The 26,799-nt window shown below is 39.0% G+C and overlaps 1 protein-coding gene and 1 long non-coding RNA gene across 3 annotated transcripts; one reads left to right on the forward strand and one right to left on the reverse strand.

The window, feature by feature from the left end:
* Positions 1-606: 606 nt before the first annotated feature.
* LOC110869222 (GTPase Der) lies at positions 607-11,784 on the reverse strand. 2 transcript variants are annotated; one of them, XM_035982066.1, is made up of 12 exons: positions 11,269-11,784; positions 6,009-6,076; positions 5,813-5,896; positions 5,432-5,728; positions 5,204-5,343; positions 4,445-4,532; positions 3,736-3,918; positions 2,823-2,984; positions 2,521-2,714; positions 1,798-1,948; positions 1,566-1,731; positions 607-911 (listed from the first exon to the last, which is right to left on the reverse strand). In XM_035982066.1, the coding sequence occupies exons 1-12, from the start codon at positions 11,645-11,647 to the stop codon at positions 847-849; spliced, it is 1,977 nt and encodes a 658-aa protein (XP_035837959.1). In that variant the 5' UTR covers positions 11,648-11,784; the 3' UTR covers positions 607-846. The 2 variants fall into 2 exon arrangements, with proteins under 2 accessions (XP_035837959.1, XP_021974200.1); XM_022118508.2 differs by having other exon boundaries at positions 6,009-6,079; positions 11,269-11,781.
* Positions 11,785-19,694: 7,910 nt separating this feature from the next.
* On the forward strand, positions 19,695-20,326 carry LOC110867242. The gene is made up of 3 exons (XR_004877523.1): positions 19,695-19,889; positions 20,025-20,107; positions 20,238-20,326. It is a non-coding gene; the product is annotated as an uncharacterized LOC110867242 (long non-coding RNA).
* The last annotated feature ends 6,473 nt before the right edge of the window (positions 20,327-26,799 follow it).

A 26,799-nucleotide genomic window follows, 5' to 3' on the forward strand; every position in this document is an offset into this window, starting at 1 on the left:
GAGCTGAGCTTTTAGCCCGTTTGAGGTTGTTCTCAAAATAGCTCGAGCTCGAGCTTCATAAAAGTATGACAAGACGAGCTCGAGCTTCATAAAAATATGACAAGCCGAGCTCAAGCCTAGTCGGGCTCGACCCGGCTCGTTTAGACCCCTAATGAAGACCTACAAAACAAAAAACCGTTAGGCTTGCTGCAGAAATGGGAGGGCCACACTGTAACCATCCTCTGGCACGATGACTAGTATTTGTTCCAAGAGAAATTAGTGAGAGATAAGGCAGGATAGTAAATTAGTAAGAGAAAACGTACTTCAAATATACTTGGATTTGGGTATTTATTCCCTTAGATTTGGATGACGTCACCCAGACCAGTTATGATCTGGACTGGTATGCGGTTTTACCCCAGTAGTAACCGGAGTATCTGATCATTCCTGAACTGGGTGCCTATCTTTTATGGTCCGGTAGCCGGACCTTTTGGTTTCTGTAGTCCCTTCAAGTACAAAATTATTTTAGTTTTTTAAGTTATTATAAAATTCTAATCATTTGTTGTAAAACATAGATATAGTGAAAAAGATCAGTTGCTTCTATCTCCTTATTTAGGTAAGGCGTTATCGTAACGAGAAAGCGGTATTACACATGTATTAGCAAAAAAAAAGAATACAACATTACACTTCAATACATTTAATGTTGATAGTACAAAAGTGTTGTCTTTCAAACCTATTGCATATTTAAATCTAATTACTACAATCTAAGGGCCAAATTAGTAACGCTATAGTTTGCGTTTTCTCTCTCATGCACCCACGAGCACCCTCGGGTTGACCCAACTTTATAACTGATCTTACAAGATTGATTGCTCATGTAGCAACACTCAACTTCTTATGTGTGAGATTCGGTTTCGGTTTTGATGCTGGAGATTGTCCTGGAAACAATACATAGATGGATGTTATTTCTTTCTGCTTGTGAATGATATCACCAACATGCACAACATTCATAAAACCACAATAAATGAAATGCAGGGTGCTAAACGAGTCGTGTTCGCGAGTTCAACCCGACCAAACCCGAACCCGAACCCGAAAATCGTGTCATACATATGAACCCGAACACGACTCGAATATTCATGGGTTGACCCGAACACGACCCGTTCAACCCAATTTTACTTTTTTATTTTTTTCGTCATACTAATATATTAAAATTAAAATTTAATACAAAAAAAAAACACAAATGTATATAATACAATTACATTTAAATTTTAATTATAAAATCTTATGTTAATTTCTGTTTTAAAGTTATAGTTATGGCACAAAATACCCCCAATTTAATTAATGACATAAAACATATTGCAACAGAATATAATATAAATGGGTTAAACTGGTCAACCCGCCAACCCAACCAGGTTGACCCGAACCCGACCCGTTTAGCTAAATGGGTTCGTGGGTTCAACCTGAAACTGACCCGAACATGTTTAGACTAAACCCAAACCCACAAATTTCGTGTTATGTTCATGTCATGTTTTCGGGTTGTGTCAGAAATTCGCCCTCCTAATGAAACGGTTCGGTTGTGGGTTTTTGCTTACCTGCATCTCTCTCTGACTTCCTCCTACTGCGCCATAATAAACGAATCGGTGTGCCCGAAAATCCAGCATCAGATCTAAGTTGTTTCTCCATGTAACGTCGGTATGTTTCAGGGAAAAGTTTTGCATCATTCACAAAGAAGACAAATGTAGGTGGCCTAATAGCTGCCTGTGCATGGAATTAAATCAGGTATGCGAAAAACAACCGTAAGAAAACAAGAGGAAACACGAATACCTGAGTGCAGTAATATAGGCGGCCTCTCTTCCCGCCTCGTGTCCTAGGTGGCGACTTAAATGCTAAAGCCTCATGAACCACTTGATTCAGTGTGGCTGTACTAAGCCTTCTAGATCTCTCCTTTTCAACTTCACTTGCAGCGACAATGATTCTAAAATTCCATTACAATATTAATCTTTTAATAGCAAGTTCATAAATATAGAATAAAAGGCCATTTTCGTCCTTGAGGTTTGGTCAGTTTTGCAACTTTCGTCCAAAGGTTTGATTTTCCGCATCTGGATCCAAAAGGTTTGAAATCTTGCCATTTCCATCTGGCTCGTTAACTCCATCCATTTTTCTCCGTTAAGTCAGAGGTATTTCCGACTTTTTTGTTAACTAAAAGGGCAACTTGGTCTTTTTCGGTCTTTATGTAAAAAGACCAATACCTCTGAAAAACCGAATTGCCCTTTAAGTTAACAAAAAAGACTGAAATACCCCTGACTTAATGGAGAAAAATGAATGGAGTTAACAAGTCGGATAAATATGGCCAAACCTCAGGGACGAAAATGGCATTTTACTCTAAATATATTATAAATGATTGAAAAATGGAATCCTTTGCGGGCAACTTAAAATGTGACGGCAAAGTGCTGCCACGATCCATTGAGATTCAGTTGTAGGTCACTCATATTTTATATAATAGTGAAATGAAATAAACATATGTGGTTTATATCGATAAAAACGTACCTATCAACGCTGTTACCGGCTATTGCGGTTGAATAAACAATAGGTGCCCAGTTAAGAATACGAAGCTTTGTCCTCACATCATCCTCATAATGCAACGTTGTCTGTTGGTTTTTATTCGGTATCGTATCCCACTTATTTACAACAATTAGACAACCTTTGCCTTCTCTTTCTATCCTTTCGGCAATCTTGTAATCCTGTGACACGAAAGCAAAGTACGACATGACGTAATTAAACTTTCAAGTGAATTCACCTTGCTAATGAACAATTTTCAAGAGAAACCATATTGTTTTTTACGGTTTTACCTGTTCTGTGATGCAGGCTAAGGCCTCGATAACAAGAGCCACCACATCAGAACGTCGAACTGCACGGAATGCTCGGTTAACGGATAAAGCCTCTGTTGTGCTACCTGATGAAGCTACAGCTGCCCGTTTCCTGATTCCAGCAGTATCAATCAGACGAAATTTCTGCAAGAGATTCAACAATCTATAAGTTTTTTTAAGAATTTGTTAAGATGTATAGTTATGGTAAAACTAAAACCGTAAACAACATGTTCGGTTTTTGGTTATTGAAAACCGTTCGGTTTCGGTTTTTTCGGTTCGTTTTTTATAACAAAATTACGTAAGATTCAAAAATAAAAAGTATAATCCAAGATTTAATAACATTTCTTAAATGTTTACATTTAAATTATTATGTTTAACCTCTTTAATTAATACCGTTCACATAAACCTAACTTCTAATCTATGTTTATGTTTCTCCCTCGTTTTTTCTTAAGACATTTTCTTTTATAATACATTGAAAATCATTTAATTTTTATGTTAAATTTTGTTATTTCTTGTAGGAAATTAATAAATCATTTCAAAGATAAATAAACATGTTAACGTTTTTATTATAAATACTTACCATTTAAGAATAAAACTAATAATTCCTAAATCAATATATAACAAACATTAAGAAAATGATTTTTTCGGTTTCAGTTCAATTTTTTCAGTTTTCTGCTCACCCCTAACTTGAGACACAACCGGGATATGTATTTTAAATCAAATCTATTAAAAGTATCGAACTTTTTTATGGTCGAAAAAAAACAGATATTAGACAAAAGCAAGTCACTTTTAAACTTTTAATTGATTTTTCTTATTTTTATAGTTTTCCTGGATGATTTATACACAACTGCCAGTCAAAACAGACCGTATTTTCTTATATAAGAGCAAAACAAACCTGGCCATCAGGTCCTTCAAATTCAGTATCAATAGCATCTCGTGTGGTCCCACTAACTGGACTAACAATTGTTCTGTCTTCTCCGACCAAAGCATTCAGTATGCTACTTTTACCGACATTTGGACGCCCCACAATCGCAATTGAAGGAACATAACCTTCTTCGTTGTTCTGAGCGTCTGAATCCTGAGTGTACAAAATAATAGTTGTCTGAATAAAAATGCCATTTTCGTCCCTGAGGTTTGGCCAGTTTTGCGACTTTCGTCCAAAGGTTTGTTTTCTGCATCAGGATCCAAAAGGCTTGAAATCTTGCCATTTTCATCCGGCTCATTAACTCCATCTATTTTTCTGTGTTAAGTCAGGGGTATTTTTGTCTATTTTGTTAACTTTAAAGGGCAATTCGGTCTTTTTCAGTTTATGTAAAAAGACCAAATACGCCTGAAGAGTGAATTGCCCTTTATGTTAACAAAGAAGACGGAAATACCCCTGACTTAACGGAGAAAAATGGATGGAGTTAACGAGCTGGATGAAAATGGCAAGATTTCAAACCTTTTGGATCCAAATGCAGAAAAACAAACCTTTGGACGAAAGTCGCAAAACTGGCCAAACCTTAGGGATGAAAATGGCATTTTACTCTACAATTAAATTAGAAAACAACATACTGATTAAAAACCAGTAGTTTCTGATTACTTGAATTGGGGATAAACAATACCTCGATTTTCCCCAAACCCGCGCAAACAAGATCAAGAAGCTCTCCCGTTCCCGTTCCAGAAACCGCAGATATGGGAAGTGGTGAAAACCTAATCATTCCATACAGAGTAGTTTAACAAAAAGGTAACTAAAATCAAGAAGAGTCTAAAACTAAGAACTTGAGCTTTGTTGATGGCTGGGGCTGCAAACGAACCAAACGTTAGGCGAACAATTCGTGAACCGTTTGGGGGAGGTTCATTTGTGTTCGTTCGTTTATTAAACAAACGGACACGAACAAGAAATTTTGTTGGTTTAGTTAAATGAACGAACATGAACAGAGGTTGCGTTCGTTCATTTATGTTCGTGAACATTCGGTAACGTGTTCGATAGTTCATTAGTGTTTTTAGTTTTTATATTTTATTTAAATATTTCAAAATTCTGACAAATAAAATATTTAATAAGTGTCGGTGTATTATACATTCTGTTCATGAACGCTTGGTTGTGTTCATTTGTTTCATGAACATTAGTTTGTGCACATTTGTGTTCATCAACGTTTGTTTTCGTTCGTTGCCTAAACTTAACAAACAAACACAAACGAACACGAACAAGTTTATTTCCTTAACAAATGAACACGAACATAAAATCTCGTTCGGTAAGTGTTCATGAACAGTCCGTGAATAAATGAACACGATCAAGGTCTTGTTCGTGTTTGATCGGTTCGTTTGCAGCCCTATTGGGGGCAATTTACCAAAAGTGAAAAAAAAAAAACGAATCAGCTTACCCAACAGACCAAAATTCTGATGCTTGCATTAACCCTTTACGTGGAGACTCACATTTATTAACAGCTAATATGATAGATTTATGTGAATAATTCTTCCGAAGCCAATCCCCTATTTCCACATCAGCTGCATTCAAGCCTGCCTGTTCAAAGTTAGTCATGTAGGGCCCACACAACAAATAGAATACAACGCAAACGAGCAATGAGACGTTGCTAGTTTATGAACCACACCTGTCCGTCAACTACAAATATGATGACTGATGATTCTTCTACTGCGACAGTAGCTTGTTTTTCAATCATCGATGGCATTCTAGCGACGGCTGCTTCTCTAGAAGCGAGTGAAATACCTTCCATGCCAATGGTTGTCGAGACAGATAATTGTTGTTCCATAACATCTGTCGGTGATTTCGAAACTGTGATAACGCCTCCTGTGTCAATCACCATAAATTCCATAGCTCCCCAAAAGGCTCTACCGTACAAACGATCTCTAGTAACTCCAGGTTCATCAACTACGATTGCTCGGTTTCCCTGAAACAAATACATCATTGAGACCATATGGGAAAAGATAGTACAATTGGAAGAAGAGGAGACGCAGAGGGATAAAATTTATACCCCAACGAGACGATTAAATAATGCTGATTTACCAACATTTGGCCTTCCGACAATCGAAACCTTTGGAAGAAGATGATCAGGTACCTGCATTCAGTTGAACAAGTTTTTTTTTTTATCATTATTGTTAAACTTCAAAACACAACATATACAGTTCTATCAACAACAGAATGGTCATAGAAGGATAAGGCTTACTAACATTAACGGCGTTGATACTTTCGCGCTTCTTCTTTCTTCCACGAGCTTCTTTTTCACCAACTGGCTCCTCTTCTTGAACATGAGACAATACCAACACATTTGGCAACCAAATTTAAGCTAGCAAGTTAAATTTATACAGAAGAAACACAGGTTCCTTTGTAAGATACAAGTCAAACCATCACAAATTTTCCATATAAGCTTTGGTTTAGCACAAGTTCAAGTACTTCTCATTTGTCACACATAAATCAAATATTCAAATCTAACGAGTTCCACATAAAACTGAATATATACTCAAACAGTCAGAAATAAGAGTCTATAAAATGGCAGTACCCCCGAATTAATCATTGCGTAATCACTAATCAGTTTTGTAAAAATCGGGATTAATCTGTAATTTACCTATTATATTTCAACTAGTTGGACCAAAAATCGGTAATTGGTCAAAATTTCGGTCCACGTTGGTCCAGTTTAGGTCAAAATCGTTAAAGTACTTAGGTTAACTGAATCACTCGCTCCGGTGAGCCTATTCGAACAGGACTTATTGCTATTAATAATCAGTTGTAATTGAATTGTTTATTGTATTTCATAATGAAAGATTACAAAGACTATATTTAAGGACAAAGTTACACATTGATCCCTCTACTATTAAACTATGTATTTTACTGTCTAATATTCCACCTCAAGCTAAGGCCGGGGAGCGACATGTAGCTTGGATCTAAGTATAAGTATTGAAGACCTTCCGGTTGTATTAATAAGATCTTGGGTTACTCCCTCTATCACCAATTGGTTTTAGAGTGGAACCCCATAGACTTCAATACTAAGAAGAAGAAACCGTTGTGAGGATAGAGGCTTTGTGAACACATCTGCAATTTGGTCATCTGTCTTGATAAACTGAAATAAGAGTTTTCTTTGAGCGACGTTTTCCCTGATAAAATGAAAATCAATCTCCACATGTTTCGTGCGGGCATGAAATACGGATTAGCCGAAAGATAGGTGGCACCAAGATTATCACACCACAAAATAGGAACATATGTCATAGAAACATTGAGTTCCTTTAGAAGCGACTCAAGCCATGTTAATTCGGCAACCGTGTCTGCTAGGGCTTTATATTCAGACTTTGTAGATGACCTAGAGACAGTACATAGTTGTCGATAGTGAATAGCGACAAGGCACCTATAGGCTACGTAGCGAATAGCGACAAATAGCGACGGCTATTTTATAAATAGCGATTACACTTGAAAAAGATTTTTGAAAATTTTTATATGTATATTACATCAAAATACCCTTGTATATATGCTATTTTACATGTATATTTAACAAAAACTAATAGTTAGTAGCAAAAGTTTAGGACTTATATGTTGGGTGTGTGAATGAAAGTCTCAAAAGGTGGTAAATACTTTGTCCCACATTGGTGTGTGAACAAAGTTAGTGGTTGTTTATAAGGTAAAGTCTTTACTTCTGCAAACGAGAGGTGAAACTTAAAAAAAAAAAAAAAGAAAAAACGGTTGCTGCCTTCGCTATTCGTCGCTATGACACCATGAAATGAGATTAGATCCAAGATAAATGGCAAATCCCCCCGTGGATCGACGGTCAACAAGAGAGCCACCCCAGTCTGCATCAGAGAAAGCGGTTGAATCAACAAGCCAAAATGAGAGGTCCCCTAAAGATACCGAAGAATCCTTTTTACCGCGAACTAATGATTCTATGTAGGGGAGTGCATAAACTGACAAACTTTGTTAACCGGAAAGGAAAGAGTGAGGTATTGTAGTGCCCACTATTTGTCTATATTTGACCGGATCATCAAAAGGAGGACTATCGCCAAGAGCCAACTGTGAGTTGGTTACCATAGGAGAGTCTACCGGTTTAGACTGAGAAAGACCAGCTTTATCAATAATTTCAGAGATGTACTTTTTTTTTGTGAGAGAAGTAAATCATTACCTTTGCGAACCACCTCGATGCCTAGAAAATATGAAAGCCGACCCATGTCTTGGATCGCAAAAGCCGTGCTAAGGCACTGAATGATGTGGTCAATGAGTCGGGGATTGTTGCCAGTCAAGATAATGTCATCCACATACACGAGAATCTTGGTTTAAAAAAGCGTGAAGCGCACAAAAGCGACAAGGTCTAAAATCAAAGCGCGAAGCGCAAATCGCAAAAGTGGTGGGCTTTTCGTACGTGAGGCGCAAGGTGCTTATATATTTTTTATACATATCCATCCTATAGGCTTTTAGCATCCCTTACCCAAAATATAGTGATAAATAAGGTTTATATATGATTTAACGTATAAATCATATAATGTACAACCATTTTAGCTGCATGTATAACACTTTAAAGCACAAAAATACCTTCTGTACAAAAAGCGCGCGCCTCAGTGGGATTTTTTTCCAACAAGCTCGCTTTTTTGCGCATTTTGTACAGAGCTCGCTTTATGTCACACAAGGTGCAGCTCTTTGCGCCTAGGGTCGCTTTGTGCTTAAGCGCGCTTAAGGCACGCTTTTTTAAACCAAGACGAGCATATAGAGTAAATTACCACTATGGGAGTAGATAAACAAGGAGGGATCAGTGTTAGATCCTTTGAACCCAAGCTGTAACAAAACCCCTGAAAGACGATTGAACCAGGCCCTTGGAGCTTGTTTGAGCCCATATAAGGACTTGTGAAACAAACATAGATGATCTGACTTTTGCAGATCAGTGAAACCTGGTGGTTGTCGTAAATAAATCGTTTCCTTAAGATCACCGTGTAAAAAGGCGTTTTGTACATCTAATTGACGTAGAGACCATTGCCTCGTAACAGCAAGTGACAAAACCACACGAACAGTTGTGGATTTAACCACCGGACTAAATGTCTCATGATAATCAATCCCTGGTTGTTGGTTAAAACCTTTGGCCACCAAACGAGCTTTGTAACGTTTTATACTACCGTTCTCATCAAGTTTCAACCTGTACACCCACTTACAATCAACAATACTGGCATTAGGAACAGCTGGTACTAAAGTCCATGTACCGTTTCTCATTAAAGCTTTGAATTCCTCTATCATGGCAGCACGCCATTGAGGACTCTTGTTAGCAACAGCAGAGGTGGAGGGTTCGGTGATGGAAGAATCAGTAGAGGTATGAAAGGCAGAAGCATTGTAGGGATTTTTCTGTTTTGGATTTTGTCTTAGATTCGGAGGGGCCTAGGACGTGGTTGATTTTCTGGTGTCGAAGAATGGGTGGGCGGTTGGTGTTGGTCATTGACAATGGGTGGTGTAGTGTGGGTCGGCTATAAGTGAATTGCAAAGGTGGTTGGGGAAGGTTGTCAGGAATAGTATGAATGGGTGGAATCTCGGTATTGGGTGTGGTTTGGTTGGCGGGAGTTGAGGTTGTGGTAAAGTTGGGTGGTTCGGTTAGAGTTCGGTTGAGACATGGAAGTCGAACAAGGAGATGAGGAGGCTATTTGAGATGGGTCGTTGGTGGTTTGGGTCGTGGGTGTAGTGGTTGTTTCAGTTGTAGTGGAAGCGAGTGGACTAGAAGGTTGAGGACTTGGACCAGGAGAGGGATAGGATGAGAAATATGGATCAGGAGAGGATGTGAGAGGTGTAGGGGAAGAGGGTTGGAGAAGAGGAAAATATGCTTTCATTAAACCTTACGTGTCGGGCAATGTAAATGCGATTTGAGGCATTGGTAATTGACGGCTGATTAGGGTTTAGATAAACCAAGAGCATAATAGCTCTGATACCATAATAAGGACAAAGTTACAAAGACTATAGGGGACAGACAGACTGGTAAAACAACACATCAGTAGTAACAGTCACAGATACACTTCTAGATCAACAAGGCCAAAATGTAATATGCGTGTATGTAGCTGTTGGTCAAAAAGCATCTTCTGTGGCTCAAGTAGCGACAAGAAAAATTCTACTTATTAATCCAATCCGATTGATAAGTTTGAAAATTATATATAAAATTTTAAAAACTCCTGTATTATGTATAAAATAACATATAAAATTCCAATCACATTGATTATGTGAATAGGGCCGCAAACGAGCCGAACGTTCAGGAAACAGTTCATGAACCGTTTGGCGGGAAGTACGTTTGTGTTCGTTCGTTTAATAAATGAACGAACACGTTGTTCGTTTAGTTAAATGAACGAACATGAACAGAGGTCGCACTCGTTCATTTATGTCCGTGAACGTTCGGGTTCGTGTTCATTTTTATCCATTCATGTTTGGGGTTTTTAAAAATTTTATATATATTAATTAATAATTAATAATATATATATTGATATTCTTTTATTTTTATTTATTTTATTCCCTTATTATATTTAGGGTAAAGTTCTTGTACAAATAATCTTAACATACTAAACATACAAATTGAAGGAAAACTCAAAAAGACAAGGTGGCATTTTTGTAATTATCAATAACTATCAAAGTTACTCTACAAATATACCTAAAAAAACCTAACCACTCCCCCCACCCCCAAAAGAAACCTAAACCCCCCACCCCCCAAAAACCTAAAAAAAACCTACCCCCCCCCCCCACCCAAGCTAAAATGCTAAAAACTAAACCCCCCAAAAAACCTAAAAAAATAAAAAAAAACACACAAATTATTTTATTTTATTTTTTTAACATTTTTTATTAAAAAATCGCTACTTTTAGTAGCAGCCAAAAAAAAAAATTTTTTTTTTTTTTTTCTAACGAAATGTAGCGATTTTTTAATAAAAAATGTTAAAAAAAAATTTGTGTTTTTTTAGGTATTTTTGGTTGTAACTTTGATAGTTGGTGGTAATTACAAAAATGCCACCTTGTCTTTTTGGGTTTTCCTTCAATTTGTATGTTTAGTATGTTAAGATTATTTGTATTTGATCTTTTGCCTTATATTTATTTATAGATATATAACGTTCGTTTGTGTTCATGAACACTTGTTTGTGTTCATGAACACTTGTTTGTGTTCGTGTGTGTTCATAAACGCCCATTTTTGTTTGTGTGCGTTCATGAACGTTCGTTTGTGTTCGGTACATATATTTAACAAACGAGCACGAACAAATTCGTTTCCTTAATGAACGAACACGAACATAAAATCTCGTTCGGTAAGCGTTCGCGAACTGTTTGTGAACACAAGTATATCCTTAACAAACGAATTCGTTTGCAGCCCTAACCGACAGATATGAAATTATACTTGCAGTACTAAGAGTCTAAGATTAACCTGACCTAAAATTCAACTCAATTACCTTGCTTAAACCCTAGAAAACACAATTGAACAACAAAAAGTTATAAAAAAACACGCACCGATTTTCAATTCCTGTGATAACGAAATCGAGTATTCACGAACGGCCTTAACCGCCTCCAATTCAAGCTCATCCACATCCAGATTCTCATCATCAACATCTTCAAAATCAGCCTCCACGTCATCACCAACTCCACCTAACTCCTCTTCTTCTTCTTCTTCTTCAACTGACTCAAACTCTCCTTCGAACGAACTACACGGTCGAATAACCGTTAAACGATGTCGTTTTCGAATAGATAACGCCGATAGATATAGCGATAGGTTGGAAGATGAAGCCGGAATAAGCACGGAACAAGATGGAGTGGTTCTGGAAACTGGAGAGAGGAGAGAGAGGATTCTAGAGAGAGAAACCTGTGTGGTGGTGTTGTTGAAAGATGACATTGTTGATTCAGAATGAAGAAGATGAAGTTTCGCGGGTAAAACGGATACGATTGATGTTTTATCTTCTTGTAATTTGTTTCAGGGTGTATGGCGTATGATAAACACTTGTTTGCTATATTGCGCGTGTAGTGAAGTTAACCGATTTGGGCTTATTATAGTTCTGGGCTGATCAAGTCCCGTAAGCGAAAGAAGAACATAAGAAGAACCGGAGTAATAAACTATAAGAGCTTGACAATTTTAGACACGGGGCTGTTAACACGAAACGAAACGTTTTTAACAGGTTTCGTGTCTTAAACAGGTTAAAGTGTTTAGGGCACGGTAAAATTTGTGTCAAAACGTGTTAAAGACCTGTTAGTGATATGTTTACGTTCGTAATAGATGTTATGATGATTGACTTTTATGGTTTTTTGTTTTAGATTAAACTGCTAAAATGTTTCCTAAGGTTTGGTCACTTTTTTTACTTTAGTTCAAAACTTAAATCTTTTGAATCTGTGATTTTAATTTTGTTGTCATTTTTATCCAACATATAAATCTGGTCAGATTTTTCAGTTAACATCCAGCTTTATTGTTTTTTTCCTCTCTTTTAATGAAGGGCAAAATGGTCTTTTAAGGTTTTATTATAACAAATTAAAAAAATCTGACCATTTTGCCCTTTATTAAAAGGGAGAAAAAAAGACAAAAAAGTTTGATGTTAACTGAAAAATCTGATCAGATTTTGCTTTTGGATGAAAATGGCAACAAAATTGAAACCACAGTGACCCAAATTCAAAAGGTTTGAGTATTGGACTAAAGTGGCAAAAGTCGCCAAACCTTAGGGACCGTTTTGGCAGTTTACTCTTTGTTTTATATATGCAAAAGATTATTATGTTATGGATTATTGTTATGAACAAGCCTAATAGCAAGAAGATGAGAAGAGATAATTGGGAGAGAAAAGATGTTTATTATTAATGAGTGTGTCATACACAATAGAATACATAGACTATTTATAGGGGTAATAAACTTGGAGAACAAGTTGGTTTATATTAGGAGTTGATAATCTAAATATATTCTTTATAATACTCCCCCTGATTATCAACTTCATACGCTTAATGCTGCCTCATTAAAAACCTTGTCAGGAAAACCCAATGGGACAAAACCTTGACTAAGGGAAAAAGAGTGCAGCGCGTATTATCTCCCCCTGATGATGGTCACTTAAGCTCCTTGAGTCGACGCATCCCGATCCCATGAACTAACTTCTTGAATGTTGAGGTCGGCAATGATTTAGTGAACAAGTCTGCTAAATTTTCGCTGGAACGAATTTGTTGAACAATAATATCTCCATTCTTTTGTAGATCATGTGTAAAAAAGAACTTTGGCAAAATATGCTTTGTCCTATCACCTTTGATGTATCCTTCCTTTAGTTGAGCAATGCATGCTGCGTTGTCTTCATGTAAGATTGTTGGTCCCTCATCTCCCGAAGAAATACCACAAGATCCACGAATGTGTTGTATTACAGTCCTTAACCAAATGCATTCTCGACTAGCTTCATGTATCGCCAATATTTCTGCATGATTAGATGATGTGGCTGTGATTGTTTGCTTTACCGAACGCCATGAAATTGCAGTACCTCCACTTGTAAATAAATATCCAGTTTGAGATCGCCCAGTGTGAGGGTCAGATAAATACCCTGCATCTGCAAAACCAACCAAACCTGTTTTTGATTGATTTGTAAAATACAAACCCATATCTTTTGTACCTTGAAGGTATCTAAATATTTGTTTTACCCCATTCCAATGCCTCTTTGTTGGGCATGAACTATATCTTGCCAACAAATTTAAAGAAAATGATATATCAGGTCGTGTATGACTAGCAAGAAACATTAGTGCACCAACTGCACTTAAATATGGTACTTCTGGACCAAGGATTTCCTCTCCATCTTTGGGAGGTCGGAATGGGTCTTTTTCTACATCAAGCGGCCTTACAACCATTGGAGTACTCAATGGATGTGATTTTTCCATATAAAATCTTTTTAGTAGTTTCTCTATGTAAGTTTCTTGATGCACAAGGATTCCACCCTTAAGGTGTTCAATTTGTAATCCAAGACAAAACTTTGTCTTTCCAAGGTCTTTCATTTCAAATTCTTTTTTCAAGTATTCAACTGCCTTTTGAAGCTCCCCTGGAGTTCCAATTATATTCATGTCATCAACATATACGGCAATTATAACGTATTCAGATCCTGACCTTTTTATAAAAATACACGGGCAAACAGAATCATTTTTATAGCCTTCTTTCGAAAAATACTCACTAAGGCGATTATACCACATACGCCCAGACTGTTTTAGCCCATATAATGATTTGTTTGGTTTGATTGAAAGATGTTCTCGAGAACTAGATTTACATTAGTTTGGCAATTTGAATCCTTCAGGAAGTTTCATGTAAATATCAGTATCAAGTGAGCCATAGAGGTAGGCTGTCACAACATCCATTAGACGCAAATCGATCCCTTCTTGTATTACCAGACTAATAAGATAACGAAAAGTTGTCGCATCCACCACTGGAGAATATGTCTCCTCATAATCAATTCCAGGTCTTTGCGAAAATCCTTGTGCTACTAATCTTGCCTTGTATCGTACAATTTCATTTTTCTCATTACGTTTTCGCACAAAAACCCATCTATATCCAACAGGCTTTACACCTTCTGGTGTGTGGGCCACAGGTCCAAAAACTTCTCGTTTTTTTAGGGAATTCAATTCTGCCTCTATCGCGTCTTTCCATTTTGGCCAATCATTTCTTTGTTTACATTCCTCAACTGATTTTGGTTCTTGATCCTCATTGTTTTCCATTACTTGTAGCGCTACATTATATGAAAAACTATCATCGACGTCGATTTCGCTTTGGTTCCATACCTTTCTAGACATGATATAATTAATTGAGATCTTTTCGTTTTCAGGTACCTGAGGTTCTTCTAGAACTATCATGTCTAGTGTCTCTTCTGGAGACTCATTTTCTTGAGTTATTGTTACCTCGACTTGACCATCTACATTATTTGCTCCCTTTTTCTTTCGAGGATTTTTATCTTTGGAACCGATTGGTCTACCACGTTTTAGGCGTGCATTAGACTCATTACCAACATGTGGTTGTCCTTGTGGGACATCTATTTTAACTGGAGCATTAACAGCTGGTATATGTGACTTAGTCACTCTCTTTGGGTCTGTGAATGCGTCTGGTAATTGATTTGCTAATCCTTGTAAATGAATTATCCTTTGAACTTCTAGTTCACATTGTTTAGTTCGAGGATCAAGATGAGATAATGATAATTCATTCCAAATAATACTATTATCCAGCTGCTTTTTGTCTCCCCCTAATGTTGGGAATGTTGATTCAACAAAATGACAATCACTAAATCGAGCTGTAAATAAATCACCCGTTGTAGGTTCTAAATACTTAATGATTGATGGTGATTCATACCCAACATATATTCCTAACCTCCTTTGAGGCCCCATCTGTGTGCGTTGTGGTGGAGCGATTGGAACATATACAGCACAACCAAAAATCCTTAGATGGGAAATATTTGGTTCCTGACCAAGAACCAACTTTAATGGGGAGGAAGTATGATAACTCGTTGGCCTGATGCGAATTAGTGTTGCCACTACTAGAAAATACACATATCTTGACACGCGAACAATGAGACACGCTCATTTTATGACGTGCGAAAGCATGTGTCAAGAAAAAAATGTCATGGTTTACAAAATTTAATAAATGTATGACGCTCTTTTTTGTGTGTCATCTTTTTAGCGTCATAAAAAAGAACAAGACCATTTTATGACATTCGAAAGCACGTGTCAAGAAAAAAATGTCATCATTTAGAAAATTCAATAAATTTATGACACCCTTTTTTGTGTGTAATCTTTTTTGCGTCATAAAATAAAAAAAAAAACAATACCATTTTATGACATTCGAAAGTGTGTGTCAAGGAAAAAATGTCATGGTTTACAAAATTCAAAAAAATTATGACATTTTTTGTGTATGTCATCTTTTTAGCGTCACAAAATGAAAAACAAGACCATTTTATCACATTCGAAAGCGCGTGTCAAGAAACAGACGTCATAGTTTACAAAATTTAATAAATATATGGCACTCTTTTTTTGTGTGTCGTCCTTTAGTATCATATAAAAAATCAAACTATAAAAAAGTATGTCATGTTTTAATGTTATGTTATATTTTCTAAATTAAATTCCTCAATTTAATTGATAATTACACAACCTCTCATATCCTCGGCTTAGCTCTCCCACGTACCCGAATAAACGCTAATTCCCACTCAATCAAACCCTCCCACACTCCATGATGTTATGATTCCGAAGATTAAAAAAACCCTAATGACGTTGTGATTCCAACAATTCCCAACAACACAGTCTCTGACCGTTTATCAAAGGTTAAGCCTTTATGGCACGTATATTTGTTTGTCAATGTTTAAGTATCAAAAATATAAAACACTATCGAATACGCATTTCATCTCCACGTGTCATCTAAAAATAAACTTATGCTTAAATATAACAAAAAAGAATTATTATTTTAAGCAATCAAAATTTAATTGTGATATATATGTGAAATAGAAATATAATATAAAATACAAGTTAATTTATTTAAGTAAATATATAATTAAAATACTAATATACAATACTTATTATAATATAAAAATAATTATTATTTTAAGTAACCAAATTTGATTCTGATATCTACCTAAACTGAAATATAATATAATTTAAACTAGAAGATTGATTTGTGCGCGTTGCGTCGCGACCAACGAAATTGACATGCTGTTGATCAGATTCACATTTACAATGTGTTAAAGATGTTTTTGTCGGTTATATCTGTATTACTGTCTTATACAAATAAGTAATTCACCAAATAAGCTCAATACAATTAATAGTATCATAATTACTACGTTACATGACTTGTATCCATATAAATAACCTATCGTATTAAGCTCCACGCGTTGCGACGGGGGCGTAAAACCGTGATAAATAGCACCAATGTCACACTATAGCTAACGACCACCAACATTGAAGTTGCGGCGTCTTAACGTGGAAAAATTAGACCGACATATAAAACATAGAAAATGACTAACTCGATATAGGACTCGCGCGTTGTGACGAACTTATTAAACGGGGAAAAAAATAGACGACGTAAACACACTAAACCAAACGTACGTTGTCCCATGTTAACTCGCAAAATTTAGAATGAAGCGTATAACAAAACGTAAAATTATTGAACCACGCACACACATTGTGCCGTGTTAAGCCGCAGAATTTAGATCTAAACGTAAAACGAAAATTTTTGCAAAATATGAAAAACATAGGGGATCAAAGTTGAAAGTAAAAAGGTTGTGAGGTTAAATTGGAAAACTAAAAACTTTTGGGTTAAAACTACAAAATCAAGTAGTTTTGGGTTTAAAGTGAAACATCAATTTTTTTAAACCCCCCAAAAAATGGGGTACAATACTCCAATGCCTCAACTTGTTGTAAATTTATATTATGTAAATTTAGAGTAAACTGCCATTTTGGTCCTGAGGTTTGGTTACTTTTGCCACTTTAGTCCAAAACTCAAACCTTTTGCATTTGGGTCCTGTGGTTTCAGTTTTATTGCCATTTTGGTCCCAAAATGAAATCAGGTCATACTTGTCTTATAAAATCCTGCAATTTTGTCATTTTTCTCAGGGGTAAATCAGGTCATATTTGTCTTATAAAATATGGTATTTATTTATAAAAAATAAATGATCATTTTGACCATGCGGAAAATGACAAAATAACAAGATTTTAAAAGACAAATATGACCTGATTTCATTTTTGGACCAAAATGGCAATAAAACTGAAACCACAGGGACCCAAATGCAAAAAGTTTGAGTTTTGGACTAAAGTGGCAAAATTGACCAAACCACAGGGACCAAAATGGCAGTTTACTCGTAAATTTATAATATAATCACCACACTTGGCAAACTCTAAATAACTTACAAAGTACAACAATTTGATGCATAAAACATACATAAAGCCAAATTAACGTATAACTCAGTTAAGCTCTACAATGTTATAAATTAATAGTATATTATAGAATATAATGTAAATTTATAATATAATCACCACACATGGCAAACTCCAAATAACTTACAAAGTACAAAATTTAAATGCATAAAACATACATAAAGCCAAATGTACAACTAAGTTAAACTCTACAATGTTATAAATTAATAGTATATAAATAACAACGTAATTAATTAGTTTATTTATTTAATTTAATATATAATTCAAATAACTTGATACTAATCTAATAATATCAACTTAAATATTAGCCAAATGGTCCAAATCTCCTCTTAAATGAAATTACTTCAAATTATTTTACTTTACCGCCCAACTTTTCCCTTTCTTCAAAAACCCAAATTCCCTCTTTCTCAAAACCTAATTTGAAGATTCCACATCAAATTTTCCTCCCCACACCATGGATAGTTGGATACGGTTTGGAGATCACCCTCAATATCTGTCTACGATGACATTGAAATTGACGGCGTTAAAGAGTTGTTGGGCACCCAGGTAGTCAGTCTGATTCCATTCTTTGAGTTTATAGATTTGGTTCGTCTTTATTTTGATCTGTTTATGATTTATTCATCCAGTGATGGAAGAGGGTCAATTGTGGATTTGTGGGTGGTTTTGAGTTTAGTAACTGGGTATTTTTAAAGTGCTGATAGAAATAAATGCTTGACACCAAAAACAAGAATTGTGAATTTTGTTTGGGATCCATTTTCTCTCGTCACTCAAGAATTCTACTATTTATTTTTTAGGCATTTTACATTGAAAGTAATCTTGCAAATTAAGTTAATTATATTTAATTAATTCAAAGATATTATTTAATTATCTTTTTAATTGTTTTCTTTGCCACAATTTTGTCAGTTCCTGATGATGATGATGCACACCAACAATAACCATGTAAGACTTTGAGTTTAGTTTGTTGGTTATATACATTTGTGGGTGCATTTGATGGTGTGTAGATACACTGAATTATTTGTGTGTGAATTTGATTTATATGTTGCCCGTCTATTGTTAAATATGAACTTCTTCTGATTTGATGGTTTTTTCTTGGTGAAAGAGGATAATTTGTTCTTACATGTTGATTAAGAGTTTGAGTTCATTTTGTTGCTTAAACTTTTGTTATTTAATTACTTTGGTTTGATTTTGAGGATTAAATTAGTTGGAGGGTATTGGTATCTAATTTGCAAGATTAATATACGAGCTAGGCTGGTAGAAAGATGTTAGTTAAGCTGCTGCTAGTTTTTTATTTAACAAGGTATATATAATGATTTAACAAGGTCTATTTGAATTTGCAACTTCACTGATAATTTATGCTTGGCTGTAGGAAGTAGGGATGCAAATGAGCCGAGCTCGAGCTCGTTTAACTTATGAAAGCCTAAGCTTGGCTTAATTCGGGCGTTGTTTCTAAAGCTCGAGCGTTGCTCATGCTTGGCTTGTTTATTATTAATTAACTAAGTTTATAAATTACAAGTATTTTATATATAATTTAGCTATTTATAGTTTATTTTAGTTCAACTAAACAAAAGGGTTTTGCTTGCTTAACTGATATGGTATCGATCTATCCTCTGCTCCAAGTCTAGTAGCTTAGTGGCCAACCCTTTTTTGTGGCTGTATCCAATTTTTGACGTAGTGACTTTAAATTTATATTGCAATTGTTTCAAATGTCTTGATTTTTTTAAATGTGTAGTGTTCACGTTAGCCGGGAAGTATGTTTTATGAACCCGTCTACAATTTCGCGGGCTGATCAACGCAAACCCAAACCCAAACACATTGAGGATGCAAGTAGAGCGATGGCAGACCGATTGTATAAAAGAAAGGACAATGATATCATCCTATTGCCCTACAATCCCGGGTTTGATTTTCCTTTTAAATAAGTATTAGTAAAGTCCTATTATCTTAATTTATTTTGATTGAATTTTAGATTTTGAAGAAACCATTGAGTGTTAGCAGTACCAAACCTAAAAATAACTACTTGCTATTATCTTGATTCCTTACGGCCTAGAAGTGTCGATGAGCAGTTGAGGCAAATTATTGATACATAAGTAATACAAATTATCATAATGGATGATAAAAGAGTTGGAATATACTTTGATATAATTTTGATTTTTTACAGGGCAATGGCCATGTATGCTTCAGAAAGTGGTGCCAACATAAGGGTTAAACTCGTATGGATTAACGCTAGGGTAAGCACTTAATCCCTTATGTAAATTGTGGTTGTAATGATATTGTAAATATTGAAACCCTTTAGTTTAAACTTAAATCGCAATGGTTTCACATTTCTTGATATTTTTAATTGTGGTAGTGTCCACGTCAGTCAGGAGGTACTGAATGCGGCTACTATGTGATGAAGTTCATGAAGGAGATAGCTTACGAAGGAGTTGAAATACTTGACAATGATAATGTAAGTTTAGGCATATTTTAGTCTGTATATTAGAGAAATATGTACTTATATATCCAAACAAATGCTTAAATTCATATATTATGATTAAATTCTGATTTTTAAGATTTATTTTATTTAATTGTTGTCTCAGGTTGGGAAAGGAGTAGAAGAATACTCGGCTGCGGATATGGATGGCATACGTGAAGATTGGTCGACTTATGTGGTTAACTCTCTTTTTAAGTTATTGAAGAAACACTGATCTAATTATAGAGTTAATTAGATTGGTTTATGTTCCTTTCATGATGGTTAATCTTCTTAAGGATATTTGAGCTCCGACTTGGTAATCAATCCTGCAAAACAGAACACCGTTACTCGTTAAGAGGGGAATGTGGGGGTTTCCCTCTTAACCAGGCTCCGGCGTGAGAATAAGCGACCGCTTTGAGAGTAATTAAGTGCTAAGAGTGAGAGTAGAGGGAATAGAATGTTTAACCTGTGGAATGAGGTCCCTATTTATAGCCGGAGAGGTGTAAGGGGTTATGGGCTGATGGGCCTTGGGCCGGAAGCGGACAACAAAACGGATATGCTCTTTGTCTCACTGGCGTCGACCGCTTAGTGGCTTCTAGACGTTCGTCGGTGCTGGCGCACCTTGATTGGAGCCACGTGTCGTTGTTGTCGGCCTTGTTGTCCTTCTGTCATCAGCAGACAAGTGGAGATCGTGGGACAGTTGTCTCCGTCCTCTGATTGGTGCCACGTAGGCATCCTTGTGTACTTCTCGTCAGGCGATCGTGGCGCACGATTGACCAGAGCCTGCTAGACGCTCATTGGCTCCTTCTACTGCCACTTGTACCTTATGTACCACTGTAGGTAGCTGTGCGCTTCCCTACTGAGTGGCTCTTGTTGGACAGCAAACTAACCCGCGCGGGGTTAGTATGCTCATTTGTTCCATTGTTTTATGCTAAGTGCTGATATCTGAGCCTCTTGTGGGCCTTGCCTCGCGCGGGGCAAACTACAACGTGTGTAGGGCGCGCATGGATATTATTAATAAGTTTTCTGAAATAAGGAGTATGGTCTCGCGCGCAACCTGGGCGGAGGTTTGCGCGACTTTTTGGGACCATACCCCTTCAAGTCCCCCCAGTCCAGTGCTGCACCATGCGCAACGCAAGTGGTTGGAGCTCTGGACTTAATAGAAATAAGAGAAATAAGTGTAATAGGGGAAATGTTCTTTTGATCCTGATTGGTGTGGCGCATGTGGAAAATGTTGTTTTCAATTGCGCAGGTACCAAGGCAAGTCTTTAGGGATTATTGTTTGTCTGATCAGGCGCGCAGGTTTATTGGAGGTGATGTTTAGCTTGCGCGGCTCATGTAACTTTTGCATGAAGTTACTTATAGTTTTTATGGCGGGAAACTTCGAAATTTGAACTTCTGACAAGTTGGTGGGATAAGTCGTTGAGTGCGACGTTTGAGTTGACCTCTGGCACGGGTGTCATCATGCCGTCTGCGGCGGTTGCACTTCGTGTCAGGAGAGTGAGGCCCACGCGCGCGTGGTAACCGTCACCCCTGGTTTCCCGCTTGACGTGGCAGCTTCTCATTGGTTAGCCTAGCGGCGAAAGCGGCACGGTTACCCATCGCATTAAATGCGATGGGTATATATATCCGAAGAGAGGTGAGAGATTCTCACTTCTCTTCGTTGCCTTCTTTACTCTCTCTCAAACTTCTCTTTGAATCTTCAAAGTTGGTTCTTCACATCTTCAAGATTTCTGCAAATCTTCAAGTTTTTCTTCGAGTTTTTTCCCAGATTTATTCTCTGATACGATGAGTGAGGAGCATCAGGAAGTTGCTGCTGTCGAGGAAGGTCCAGTTCCTGTCCTCAAGTGGGATCTAGGGCTTTTTGAACAGATTGTTCGGAGCTTTCGATTCCCACCGGAGTGGGATGCCCGGTATCCGGCTTAGGGCCAGACCGCGGCTGATGCACCACCTGGATACATTACCCTGTATGAAGATTTCTTTCTTCAGGGTAACTTCAGACTGCCGGCGACCAACTTCATGGGCCATATTCTTCATCACTACAACTTTCATCTATCACAGATGAGCCCACCCGGGATGGTTAGGGTTCGGCACTTCGAGTTCTTGTGCCATTCTCATGGCATTGAGCCATCGGTCGATAAGTTTTGGGCCTTCTACCAGTTGCAGAGGACGATGGGTTTCTTCTCCTTTGCAAGCCGTGGTGCGGCGAAGAAGATTCTGCTAAACCCACCGAAGAGTTTCCACGACTGGAAACCCAAGTTCTTCTTCATCCGTGAAGAGGTGTTGCCGATTGCTATGCCTTTTAGGGAGTGGATTGAAGCGATACCCAAGGAAGATCTTCCGATTCCGAAAAATGCCCGGTGGTATCAGCAGCTGACCCCAACCCCAAATCGGGTGTTTGGGGAAAACGTTTTGGTCGCGGCTAAGATGAGTGATCAGTGGTCACCCAGCAGCAGGGAGGTTCCGGTGTTGAAGATCGGTGATCAAGGTTTGTTATCTCTTTGTTCTTTTTTGAAGTAGCTTGCTTTAAGTGTTACTTACTTATGTTCATGTTTAGAGGCGCAACTCTATCAAGCTGCCTTCTCCACATTTGGTGGTTCCATGGGCGTGCGCCCCTTGCGCGATGATGAAGAAAGCTGGTATGACCAGATTAAGGGCAACTTCATGTTTCCGGTTGAAGGTGCCTTTGCTTCACCGCCAACCGCTACTGAAGGTGCGCCATATCCTAAACCTCGTCCTTTGCGCTCTGTGACTTCTGCTGGGAAGGAGATTCTCTATCTTTCCAGCGAGGAGTCAGTAGGGTCTTCCAACGGCGAGCTAAGTTCGTGGTCTAAAATCTTTGCAGGTGTGTTGCGCGATCTGGGGATTGACCCAGAAGAGAAGAAGAAGAAACCCTCGAAGAAGAAGAAGACGAAGGTAGATGCTGAAGTGACCAGCAAGGGGACTGGCCCTAGTCGCGCAACCGCTGCTGCTGATAAAGGTACTCTTCGCCTCCGACAACGTGACTTAGGCGATTTTGTTATAGTCAGTGACTCACTTGAAGGCTTACCGCGCACAGCTAAAACAAAAACTGGAGCAGGCGGCTCAAAGAGCTCTGGGAGCGCGGGTTCTCGTAACCCTGATGCTGGCGCGACCCCTGAAGATGATGAGGCGGAAGAAGAAGATGCTGCTGCCCAACTGATTGGCAGGAAGAGAGGTAGGAGCGAAACCACGGCTGGTGTGGCTTCCGCGCCTACTGCCGTTGTGCTTCCCGTGGTTGGGAAAACGAGCAACTTGCGCTCGTTGTATAAATTTTCTCCGGGTATGTTCTTTGCTTCTCTTGTCAATACTTTTCTCTTTTCTTAAATGTACTTTCATTATTTTTGCAGAGATCAAGAAGAAGACCCCTGAGAAGGGTGTCACGTTCAGTGAGGCTGCGTCGAAGAGGCCGAAGAGGCCGAAGATTACTATTAAGTCCTCTGATACTGCTGCTCAGGACGCCGCGAAGGCTGCTGAGGCGCAGCGAAAGGCGCAGGAGAATCAGAAGAGAGAAGAAGAAAAGAAGAAGAAGAATGAGGAGGAGAAGAGGAGGAAGGATGAGGTAGAGAGGAAGAGGAAGGAGGAGGAGGAGAGAAAAAGGAAGGCTGAGGAGGAAAGGGTGGCCGAAGCGGCGAAGAAGAGGGCCCTGGAGGAGTTAGAAAAGAAGAAGGCTATGGAACAGCCTGTTAATGTCCAAGGGCCTGAGGTCACAAAATCTACCCACTCCGCGCACGTCCTTACTTCTAAGGGGTCAGGACGTTTCTCCTCTAGCGGCGCGAGCTCTGGTGGAGCTGGGGGTTATAACCCAAATGTGGTTGGGGCGAAGGACACCGTTGGCGATATCTACTATAAAACTTACAATGAAGAAGAACGCGACGATACTCCTCACCAAGCCCCTTGGAGCTTAAAGCAAAAAGATACATTTCATGAATTTGCCCCTTGCCGCGAGTGGTTTTTGAATTCGTTTACCCCTGCAGAGGTCAACCGGCAAAGGGCGAAACCCCATGAAATGTTATATCGCACCTTTATACTTGGAGAGGCCAACGCTCGTGCTGCCAACCACCAGATAGTTCGCGAATGGCGAACAATGATTAGAGAGCGCGCCGACTGGGAGGGTTATCGTGAGCGCTCGTTAAAACGCATTGCTGAGTTTGAAAAGTCCAAGGCTGCTCTTGATGAGGAGAGAGCCAAATTTGAAGCCGATAAGAAGGCCGAAGAATGGGGCCGCGAAGGCCTGCAAAAGAAACTCCATAATGTTGAAGAGCAACTGGCCAAGAAGAAGGCCGAGTTTAAACGTATTTGCGCCCAAGACAACGAGCGCGCCTACGCGGCTCGACAGAAGATTGTTGATCTTGAGGCTAAAGTTGCTGATTTGACATCGAAGGTAGAGGAGGCGCATGGAGAGAAGGCTGCCAAGCAGCAGATGGAGGTTAGTTTCTTTGTTTTCCTTTATTCTTGCTATGTTGTTAACAAACCGGCCTAAGTTGTTTTGTCGGCTTCCAGGTTGAGTTATCTGAGGCCAAGGTGCAGCTGTCTAGCAAGGACAGAGATCTCCACGCCAAGGACGCTGAGATTGCGGAGCTCAAACGTCGCTTGAACGAGCAAATCGATAGATGTGAGTCGTTGGAGATCGACCTTGAGGCCGAGAGGGTTAAGGCTGCTACAGCTGAGGAGGCGCGTGCTGTCAGCACTGCCGCGCTTAACGTGGCTCAGACCAACTACTCCGAGGCCCAAGGCATCGTTGACACGCTTGTCTCGGAGGCTGAATGGATGCGCACTCGTGGAGTAGCGCTGGTAAGTTTGTACTTCTTTCTTTTATGATTCCATCTGGTTAAGGGTTGTCCTTAACGCTTTTCTTTTGTTGAAGGTTGCCAACTCCATCTTAAATGCTGGCGAGCTCGATCGCGCCGTTGCTGCTCTCACGGATGCGGCGCGTGCGGTGGGTCATCGAGGAGGTTACTTGGAATGTGCCAGTCACGTTGAGCAGGTGCTAGGGCAAGAATTTGATGTAAGCCATTGCTCGGTGACTGAACGTGCTGATGCTGCGCTTGCACATGCTGAAAACTCGTATGACAACCTTACCTTGCCTATCATGGATCTGGTTGTGGAATCTTTGAAAAAAGACGACTGGTGCCAGCGTCTCAAAGCAGTCCTCGACCCACCAGTTACTGTCGAACTATCCGATGAAGAGCCAGCTGGTGATGACGGTGGAGATGGTGATGATGATGGCAACGATGACGATGGTGAGGATGACGGAGAGGATGATGGTGATCGGCGCGATGAATAGAATAGGTTGTTGAATAGGTTGTTGATAGGCGTTTGTGCCTTGTAATTGTCTTTTGCAACTTGATTGTAAATGCTGCGCTGTTGCGCAAGTTTATTATATGAATCGTTTTCGTTTTTTCCGTTGCAATTATTGCATTGCTGTCAAAACTTAGGTTAAATTAGCTCGAATAAATGGAAGTGTCTTTTAAGTAAAAGGTGACCGCCCGGTCTCGCGCTTTGTTCGCGGAGGACCTTGGAGGCGGTTCTTGTCAACAAATTTTTAAAATGCTGGAGTGTTTTCGCGCTAATCAAAAGTTTAGCATGCATTTGTAACGAAAAAATGTAATAGAAAAACATGTCGTATGTTTTCATTAAGTCTGGAATGGGCGCATAGGCCTTCATACATTAATTGCTAATGGCGTATAGCCGACATAGGAAAGTGAAAACGGGCGCAAGGACGAAGTAAGTTACATATAACATTTGCGCAGTTGTTGCGCGTTCCATGTTCGCGGTAAGATGTGGCCATCTAGGGTGCGTAACTTGTAGGCCCCTTTGCCCAGGACTTCGTGGATCAGGTATGGGCCTTCCCATTTAGGTGCCAACTTCCCTGGACGTTCCGCATTTGACGCTTCATTGTCGCGGAAGACGTATTCCCCTGGGGTGAAGGTACAGATGCGGACCCTTGTGTTGTAGTACCTTTCTAGCTGGGTCTTGTACTTGGCCTCTTTGATTCGCGCGATTTCGCGCCTTTCTTCTAACAAGTCCAAGTCAAGGCGTCTTTCCGCTTCATTGTCAATTGTGTTGACCGCTGTCATGCGTGGTGAGGGTAGGCCAATCTCCGCCGGGATAACCGCCTCTGAGCCATAAACCAAGCTAAAGGGGGTCTCGCCGGTACTTGTTTTTGGCATGGTTCGATGAGCCCATAAGATGCTCGGGAGCTCATCAACCCATCCTCGTCGCCTTGTCCCCAATCTGGCCTTTATTCCCTCGACAATGCATTTGTTCACGCTTTCCACTTGTCCGTTGCCTTGGGGGTGCACAACAGATGTGAAAGTGTGTTCAATTTTCATCTCCTTCATCCACTTCTTGAGATCTTCCGATGCAAAGTTAGTGCCATTGTCTGTTACAATCTTGAGTGGGAGGCCAAATCTGCATATGATGTGCTCCCAGATGAACTTGCGCACAATCATAGCTGTGGTGGATGCAAGGGCTTTGGCCTCCACCCACTTTGTGAAGTAATCGACAGCCACTATGATGAATTTTACGGCGCCGGGAGCATCAGGGAAGGGTCCCACCATGTCAATTCCCCACTGCTGGAAGGGCCATGCAGTGGATACAGGGATAAGATCGTTCTTGGGGCGCAGTGTTTTTGGAGAATGCCTCTGGCAAGAGTCACATTTGCGGAT

This window comes from Helianthus annuus, chromosome 13 (genome assembly GCF_002127325.2).
Source record: "Helianthus annuus cultivar XRQ/B chromosome 13, HanXRQr2.0-SUNRISE, whole genome shotgun sequence".
Taxonomy (NCBI): domain Eukaryota; kingdom Viridiplantae; phylum Streptophyta; class Magnoliopsida; order Asterales; family Asteraceae; genus Helianthus; species Helianthus annuus.